Below are 9,459 nucleotides of genomic sequence, written 5' to 3'. Positions count from 1 at the left end.
CAAAATCTTTGTCTACGTGGACATTAAACAAAATGATCCGATCATGATGTGAGTACATGTACCACATGTTTGATGGGATTAAATATTTAAGACTGAAACTGTCTAATTATCCATAAAAACATTGGTAAACCGTCACGCTGAAGTTGCACACATGATCAGTGGAGATAATTTTACTCCAAGGATCTGAATGGGTGTGTAGATGTACACCAATCAGAATGGAAAGCTACAGAAACCTCCTCTATCTTAAGGAATGAAGTTTCTTACAGATCAGACCAACTCTGATTAGGATCTGTAGTCTGACTGGTTTACATGAACATTTCTGATCTGATCAGGCCTTCAGTCCAAAGATTTGTGTCTAATGAGGATTTCTTAGAGGCTGTGCTGCAGAGGTGAAAGGATTTGTGGCCAAAACTAAAGGTTGCAAAGGAAAGGGGAGAAAAATCTACATTTAGGTATAATGTCATGATCGGTTTAAGGTATCTGACCCACATGCAGAGAAACCACTCAGAGAACACGGGGAAAAGTTCAACAGGTTTATTTGATGTTGTGTATACAGAGGTTGGATCTGGAACTCAGTGAACTGGTGAACCGGAACTGGATAGTCTGAAGGGGAGATCACGGAGATCAGTTCAGGGACTGTAGGAAAATTGACTGCAGCTTGAATAATGCTGGAGAGGGACTCACGTTTGAGGGGGCTCTTGTCAATCCTTGAATCCAGTCTGTGTGGGATTTTCCAGAGAAGAGGGAACTCGTTGGAGAGTGAACAGGTAGACATACGTTGGACCCAGAGGAGTAATGGAGCGTACAGTCACTTGGATTTCCGATGGGAACTCGAACGGATCATGTGGAGGTTTTCCCCTGCTCAGTGTATTCTCAGTTGTTCCTTCCAGTGGGATAAGGTCCAGGTATCCAGTTTTCACTTGGAGGCTTCCTGCCGAAGAGCAAAGACAAAAAAACACATAAGACGCAGAGAAGCAAAGCTAGGTTAGACTCAGCTAATGTCAGCTTGGCTAGAGTACCCAAAACTGGCAAACACTCTGGCGTCGAGGTAGTAACAGTCCACTGCTCAAATACTCCTCTAGTAATGAACCAACGAGCCGCAGGTGTGCAGGGAGGACCAACGAGGACAGTGCACCACCTGGTGGTGGAGAGAGAAGAAACAAACAAACAACCCACACAAAACTGGATTCCTAAAATTACCCCCCGTCAACGACCACCACCCGGCGGACCTGCAGAGCAAGAGGGCTGGGATGAACGAAACAACCCACACAAACTGGATTCCTAACTGATTTGCTGATTATGTGGTCAAATGAAAATCATGTAATTTGGACATCCGATTTTCTGACATAGCTTGATTAGTCAATCTTTAATGAATAATTTTATTAAGTTTTAACAATAGAACTGACTTTGTTTTTTAGTTTTTCTTAAAGTGGTTTTATTTTAGCCCATTAAAATATTTGCAGTCTTAGGGACTCAATAGATATGGAGGTACTGTTAGTTTTTTTGAGAAAGGATCTTTTAATGAATTACTACAGGTACAGATTTAAACCCAGTAGAAGAAGCCTTTATTATTTGGCTGTTGCTATAGTTAGTTAAGTTCCAATGTTGGCTTTTGATTGACCTATGTGATGTTGAAAAGACATGTGATGAAAGAAAATTAATCTTTATATTAATTTGATTGAATTTGATTGATCTCACATTGGAGAAATGTATTTCTGCATTTAACCCATCCCCTTGGAGAACAGTGGGCTGCCATTATGCAGCGTCCGGTGATCAGTGTGGGGTTAAGTTTCCTCAGGGACCAGAGTGGCAGTCTTTGGGGATCGAACTGGATACTTGCAACCTTCTCAGAGCACAAGCGCACTGCTCTATATTAGATGACTTTAATATAGATTAGATCTCCAAATATTGACCATTGTTTAAGAAGCTGCTTTTTATAACTAGTGTTTGTCATCTATATTGGGTTCTTAATAAGTCGAAAAGAATTTCATTTGGGAAAGACAGGTCTACATGCAAAGATCTTATATTCAAGAATATTCCGGAGCTTTTTTCACAGGTTGCATCAAAGCTTTAAGCTACAGTGATCATAACATGATTGCCTTATCGAGGAAAAAACTATATTATCTAAATCAAGGAAGAGGATTATCTTAAGGAGGTCATATAAAAGGTTTAATCTTGACTTATGAGAAGATGTTTGAGAAAAACAGGATGTCAAGAATGCTTTAGAAATATTTATGAATAAATTCTATGAAGTTGTGAACAATCATGGCCCAATTTGTCAGGACAAACACTGCACCATAATCAGGGAACTGTGAAGACAGGAAAATCTATTTAAAAAGTAGGAAACAAAATTAAGGTTTTAAGAATATGTTCATTTTATTTAAAAAAAATTGTGCATTGGCAAATGATGCTAAAAACTGTTGAAAACATCGAATGCTCTAATGGGTATAAATAATAAGTCTATTCCCAGGTTTGTGGAATGGGAAGGGAGTTTCATCACTAGGCCAGCAGAGGGTGCTAACTACTTTAATAATTTCTAATATTTTATTTTTTAAATAAAGCCAGTGGGTTAACATCTTAGATTAATTAAATAAGCAAATTTTGTAAAATCCTAAAGGCTAAATGCATGGAAAAACATTCCACTTAAAATAGGAGATAGTTTTTTTCAAAAATTGTTAGAAAGATGCTCCAGGATCTCTGATATGTCTCCTGCTATTAAAAATCTCCATGGAAAGGTGATTTAAGCAGCTGCCTATATGTTGGGTAAACCAAAATGTCATATTTTCTATTAATCTTTAAGGAGTGAATTATTTCCAGACCTGTAAAAACAATAGACAATTATTCCTCTTCTTAAATATGGACACCTACCTTTCACTGACATTAAATGTAGACCAGTTCATTTACTTTCTCTTCTCACTTTTTTTAGATTAATTTCACTGTTATCTTGGAATTAATCTAAATTAATCTAGGTTAAAATTGCTAATTTAACTTCCACAAAAGGCATTCATGATGTGTGTGCTACCTCCAGAATTTAAAATAACAGCTTTACTTTTTTGGTTTGCAAAATCATACGAAATTGTGTCTTCTTGCTTAAGATTTTGACAAATTTATAAATTCTTTTCTTACTCATTTGTTACTGTGTTTTTGCTGCAAAAAATAGAGTGTCCCACTTCCAATTATAGATGTCCTACATTAACAATATAGTGTGTACAAAAATCTGACTTTGGGGCAAAAAACAGCGTTTTCTGATAAAAAATCTGTGTTTAGAAATTCTCTTATGATGTGAAGATTCCAAGGTTTTTAAAAATGTATCTTGACTCTAGCTCTAGAAAACTCTCGCACATTGATGAGAAAACGGATTGAAATATAAAGAAAAAGGGAACTTTTAAACATATTTTTTAAGGTTTTCGTATCTCTTATGCGTGGATGCCCTTTTTTTTTTAGAATAACACTAGCGTTCAAGTAAGTAAGTGATTGTGATCTGACCTGTTTTCCACCTCTGGATATTCCTGTTTTTGCCTTGTCACTGTCTGCTCTGTCAGTTTAGTTCTTAAACTGATTTCCTGGATTCTGCTGGTTACCAAACTTGAAGTGTGTTACTGTCCTCGGCTTGGATTCTCCTTCGGTACCTCTTCGGCTTTCTGATCTCCTGGTCTGTCAACGTGGTTTAGATTGTACTTCGGCTCTGGATATCCCCTCAGGAACGCTGGTGCCTCCTCGGTGTCAGCTGATGGCCGCTTGTGATCACTTGAGCTCTGAAGCAGTTACAGCCGTAAGCGGTGGACAACTGCCTGGCTGTGTGTTCCCTGGACGGGGCCGCCTTTAACAGCTGCTTGTTGTATCTCTGCGTCTGTCTCCTTGAACCCCAGTCGGCCTCGACAGATGGCCGCTCACACTGAGTCTGGTTCTGCTACAGGTTTCTTCCTGTTAAAAGGGAGTTTTCCTCTCCACTGTCACTACAAGTATGCTTAGTGTGAGGGATTGCCTTTGAGTCAATGAGTCGATGCAATCAACTGGTTTTCCTTAGATAGAAAACTTTAGATAAAGAAAATCAGTTTCACTGCATGATCTGGTGAACTGTAAAGTGTCTTGAGATGACATATGTTGTGAATTGGTGCTATAGAAATAAATTGAATTGAAATTAATTGAATGTTAAAATAAGTTTTGCTTCAGACAACATCTTAAAACCTCAGACTTGTTTTTATAGGACCCACACACATAGCTGTTCCTCTGCATATGTGTACCCACCAGGAAAAAGATGTAGCTAAAGTGCAATAATCCTCTATTAGCAAGCTCTTTGACAGAGAAAAGATATAAGATGAAAGTATAAAATTAGATATTGAACAAACATTGAACCCTTTCTATGCTGTCTGTGGACTTCAGCAGAGGGGGTCCCTCAGGGCCTTCTACGCCTACAGAGAAAGCCTAAGAAAATCAGAAGGGCGAAAAAATCTGTCATTTAAAATTATTGTAACTTATATGTCATTTAATTCATGTATTGCATTTATTAATGCCATTTAATGTCATAATAAAGTAAAACAATTAGTTATAGTGATATGTACTTTGGTTTTGAGAGTTATAGGCAAATCGTCATTGTTAAGCAGAAGAGTAAGAGCCGAGATTAGGAGCATCAGAGTTTAGTGGCGTTAAAAAAAAATGGAAGACCAACTCCAGAATTAGATTAGAAAGAACAAATAAATAAAGTGGAGAGGCCTTTTAAGGCTGAGAATGGTTAGCACTACCCATGGATGACTGGCTGACTGGGACAAGGGTTGACCAACCTCATGATGAGCAGCGCTGGAATCACATTACATCCAACAACAAGCTCAGACACAGAGACAGATTTGACGGTTGCAAAAGCAATGCGTCAGAAGTATAAATTGTCCTTTAATCTCGGGGGTCCAGGTGCGATGTTCTTGCCCCTGCCTTAATTTCTCTCAATTAATTTGTCAGTTTAATTTGTCACTTGTTTCCTCAAGATAAAACACAAAGAAATTATTAGCATAAAACATACCAGAATGAAGTGGACCACCAGGTCACATGACATTGATTCTAACTGTCTAAAGAACTGCAGATCACATGTCATTTCTGAATAACCACATATTCATGCCTCAGGCTTCTAGGTGGTGAGGAACAGGAAGCAGTATTAAGACGATGCCTCACTTCCTCTTCTGCTCCAGACAGTCAGTTAGTCAGTCAGTCAGAGATATTTGTTTCATCACAGTCGGAAAAGAAGAAGAAGATCAGAAACCAGATGAAAACACATCAGAACCAGCTTTAGAACAGATAGAGGAAGCATGAAGGTTCTGGAAAAGACTTCCCAAAGTTCTGACATCAATTCGGTCTTAAGGTGTTTATTTTCTTCTTATAAATGTTTTTGAAGGTCCATTAGTGACCTGAAACTAAAACACATTAAGTGTTGGAGAAATGATTTCCTTGAACTGAACAAGAAAACAAAACGTTCAGTTATGATGTTCTCTCAGCGTGATCTGCACAGACAAATGCACACAGCAGAGATAAATCCCATTTATTGGAAACATCACCTGATACTGCAGACTCAAAGCTTCACTGTGCTACTAGAAGAAGATTTCTACATTTTAATCAGACCTGGAAAACATCCTACTACAGGAGTTTGAACAAAAATCATCAAACATTCAGAAATATAGTGGTGACAGCTTTAGTTAGATTGATCAGAACATCCTTGGATTAAATTAAAGTCGGTCTCATCAGATGAACTGGATTTATAGCATATTCTGCTATGCTATATGCAAGGCAGGAGCATATGTTGTTCTTTGTTTACAGTATAGGAATGGAGATAATGTAGAGGTTGATTTCTATGGTACCTTAGAGAGATGTCATAAGGGATTCACTAAATAACTAATCTGAGAAAATACACAAATATATACAGGCTACAGGACATTGAAAAAAAACCTCAAAGTCTGACTAAAAGCTTGTTGGAATAAAAAATGTCTTTAGCAATTTTTTAAAGGTTTCCAAATGTAGGTTTCCAAAAGTTTAAAGAGTTCAAAATCCGTAGAAATATAAACAGAGCTTTTAAAGTGTGGATTTAGCATCTTGGATAGATGGGTCTCCTCAGGTCCTGAAAAGGGTCTAGGAACCCACTAGAAGGTTCTGATTATGTGAGCTCAGACTAAAGGAGGAGGAATATGGTTGAGTCCAATCAGCAACACAGGATGGAGCCTGTTCATGTAAAGCTCTGAAGGTTAAGGCTGATATTATAGAAATGAAATCTAAATCTGATGGCAGCCAGTGGAAGGATTTTAAAACAGGTTTTATAAGTTCCTCTGTTTCAGCAAGTCAGTTGTCCTGCAGCAGAGTTTTGGATGACCTGAAAATAAGCCAGAGCTTCCTATTGAAGGAAGGAAACAGACTGTTACAATAGTCCACTCCTGTAGAGACAAAACATGAGTCATCTGAAGTTTTTAGATGTTCCTCAATGGAAAAGGCATCTGACTGTTTTAAATGAAGTTCCAGGGAGGAAGATTAATTAAAAAGGAAACCCATCATTTCTGAACTTACACTGACAATCATCCTAATGCAGTTTAATGTCAGAGGTTTCACTGTCTGGTCCAATAATCAAAGCTTCAATTTGGTCTGAGTTTATCTGGAAGTAGCTGTTATTCAAACATTTCTTCATGTTTTTCAAAGAGTTAATCAGCTTCAAAAAGCTTTAAAAGGTGATATTCAAGGATCATTCATAAAAATGATTGTTTTTCTTCATATAGAAATAATTGAGAAACGATGCTGATCAGAAGAAATCTCTCCTGTCATGTTTTCCTTTCAATCTGATCAATCAGCAAACCAAGCATAAAATCAGACACTGATGTTCCACCAAACTCCAATAGTTAGAAAGTCATTTCTACACAGCAGTAACTGCTCTATCAGGGTGAAGACATGAGAAGAAAGAGCTGTGAACAACCAGGATGGAAGAATTTAAAGATGAAGATAGTTTGGAGACAAAGAAAGACTTCAGAGTAAAGAGAAGAGGAGACAGATCTCCTGTTGATCTGTCTTTTTATTTCTTCTTCTCTTCTCTCTGTTGATGACAGCTGAGTTTCTTCCTGAATCTCCTGCTTCTGCTGCTGCAGGAGCTTCCATGTATATTTTCCAGGTCAGGCAACAACAAATATGCAAAATTCTTCCTTAAGATTTCAAAAATATATTTGTTTACTGTGAGTTGAAATGTTTAAATGTGCTTTAAAATAGTGAGAAAGAGTCTTTAGCAACAGAAAGCTCAACATGTAGCTGTGTAAGATGCTGCAACAGCACCACCTGCTGGAGGAAACATGATAAAGCAGATTGTTCTACGTTTTGTTAACTTGACTAAAAAGTTAAGGAAACTGAAAGTATTTTCAGACGTTTTTGAACTGAGCCGCCATTACTGGGTGTTAGATCTCTGCTGGAAAATGAGAGAAATACTTGGAGGATTTTAAGAAGAAGTTGAAACTTTGGTGAGTCCTGCAGTTGAAATAATTCATTAGAAAATGGCAGAGAGAGTTTTGGAAAGTTTCCTGAGCTGCCATGTGTGTTCAGAGACTTTCAGAGATCCTGTGTCTCTGAGCTGCAACCACAGCTTCTGTTCAAGCTGCCTGAAGAAATTCTGGGAACAAACTGGAAACAAGAACTGTCCCATCTGCAAAAGAAAATCTTCTAAGTATTGTCCTCTAGTGAATTTTGGACTGAAGGAAGTGGCCGATATTTTTGCAGGAAGACAGAAATCTGGATCATCTGAGACAGAAAGAGGAGAAAAGCAGCTGATGGTGGTCTGCAGTAAACACCAAGAAGACCCTAAACTGTTCTGTAAAGACGAGCAGAGAGCTGTGTGTCCTGTCTGTGAGTTTTCTCTCCACCAGAGTCACAAAGTGGTTCCTATAGAACAAGCAGTCAGTGAGCTGAAGGAGCAGCTGAAATCTGACTTAAAGTCTCTGCAGGACAAGAGGAACAAACACAAACAGGTGGAGAAAACATACAATGATGTGATTGAACACTCTAAGAAGCAGCTGTTGTCCACAGAGAGACAGATCAGAGCAGAGTTCAACAAGCTCCACCAGTTCCTGAGAGAGGAAGAGGAGTCCAGACTGGCAGCTCTGAGGGAGGAAGAGGAGCAGAAGGGGAAGACTATCAGCAGAGAGATGAAGAGGATTCAGGAGCAGATCTCCTCTCTGTCAGACAGTATCTCTGCTGTTGAAGAAGACCTGCAGAAAGACCAGGTGTCTTTCCTCAGCAGTTATAAAGCCACTCAGAGCAGAGCCAGAGCCCAGAGCTCACTGTCAGATCCACAGCTGGTCTCAGGAGCTCTGATAGATGTGGCCAAACACCTGGGCAACCTGTCCTTCAGAGTCTGGGAGAAGATGAAGGACAAGGTCCACTTCAGTCCTGTCATTCTGGACCCAAACACTGCTAATGGACGGCTGCATCTGTCTGATGATCTGACCAGTGTGAGATATGGAGACACATGGCAGCAGCTTCCTGATAATCCAGAGAGAAACACCAAGTACAAAAATGTTTTTGGTTCTGAGGGCTTCAGCTCAGGGAAACACAGCTGGGAGGTGGAGGTTGGAGATCATCCTAGATGGAATATTGGTTTGATTAAAGAGTCTGTTGACAGGAAGGGAGAAACCTTTGCTTCACCAAAATATGGAATCTGGTGTTTGTGGCATTGTGATGGAAAATACAATAATGGTGATGGTCAGACTCTCAAAGTGAAGAAGAGTCTCCAGAGGATCAGAGTCCAGCTGGACTATGACAGGGGGAAGGTGTCCTTCTACGACCCTGAAGACATGTCTCACATCTACACTCACAAAGACACTTTCACTGAGAAACTTTTTCCTTATTTCAATGTTGGAAAAGCTGCTGATGCTGAAACATCTGACATCAAAATCAGTTAATCTGACATTTCCTTATGACTTTCAGATAAGTTAAGACTAATATAATTTGTTTCAGGTCAGATATTATTGGTTAAGATGTTTAAATATACTTTAAATGGATTTGAGTAAAAACCAAAATGTAAGGTCATCATTTGTCTTGTTAGTGATGTCACTCTACAGTCTACCTAATCACTGAGATAATATTTTGAATCTAACATTTTTATGATGTTGACTCCTATATTACTTAAATTCTTAAAAATTATTGTTTTTTTTTTAAATTGGTTTGGTTTGATTCCTCTGATATATCTGACATTTTTATTGCTCATGTTGGATCAATCATTTCTGAAGTATTTTTTTAAAGTTGTTACAGATTTTCCTTTTTCAAAATTTTTGTTCAAATAAATTTTGGATTCTCTTAACCTGCAGCAAAATGTCTGTTATCTGGATCTATTGTAATACCTTCATTGTGTTCAACCTCATGAAAACAAGCCACTGATAGAATTTAAAATAATTTCACCTAAAAAAAAAAATAGATCAGTAAATCTTTTAGTTTCTACTTAAAGAATGTAAA

The 9,459-nt window shown here is 38.2% G+C and overlaps 1 protein-coding gene across 1 annotated transcript; it reads left to right on the top strand.

Annotated features, from left to right (window-relative positions):
• The first annotated feature begins 7,443 nt into the window (after nucleotides 1-7,443).
• Nucleotides 7,444-8,909, top strand: LOC107101614 (nuclear factor 7, brain-like). The gene has a single exon (XM_015400599.1). The coding sequence runs from the start codon at nucleotides 7,506-7,508 to the stop codon at nucleotides 8,907-8,909; it is 1,404 nt and encodes a 467-aa protein (XP_015256085.1). The 5' UTR covers nucleotides 7,444-7,505.
• The last annotated feature ends 550 nt before the right edge of the window (nucleotides 8,910-9,459 follow it).

This window comes from Cyprinodon variegatus, unplaced genomic scaffold, assembly GCF_000732505.1.
Source record: "Cyprinodon variegatus isolate N-32 unplaced genomic scaffold, C_variegatus-1.0 Scaffold1123, whole genome shotgun sequence".
NCBI classification, from domain to species: domain Eukaryota; kingdom Metazoa; phylum Chordata; class Actinopteri; order Cyprinodontiformes; family Cyprinodontidae; genus Cyprinodon; species Cyprinodon variegatus.
Note: the sequence above shows the minus strand (reverse complement) of the source record. Positions and strands in the feature narration are given on the sequence as shown.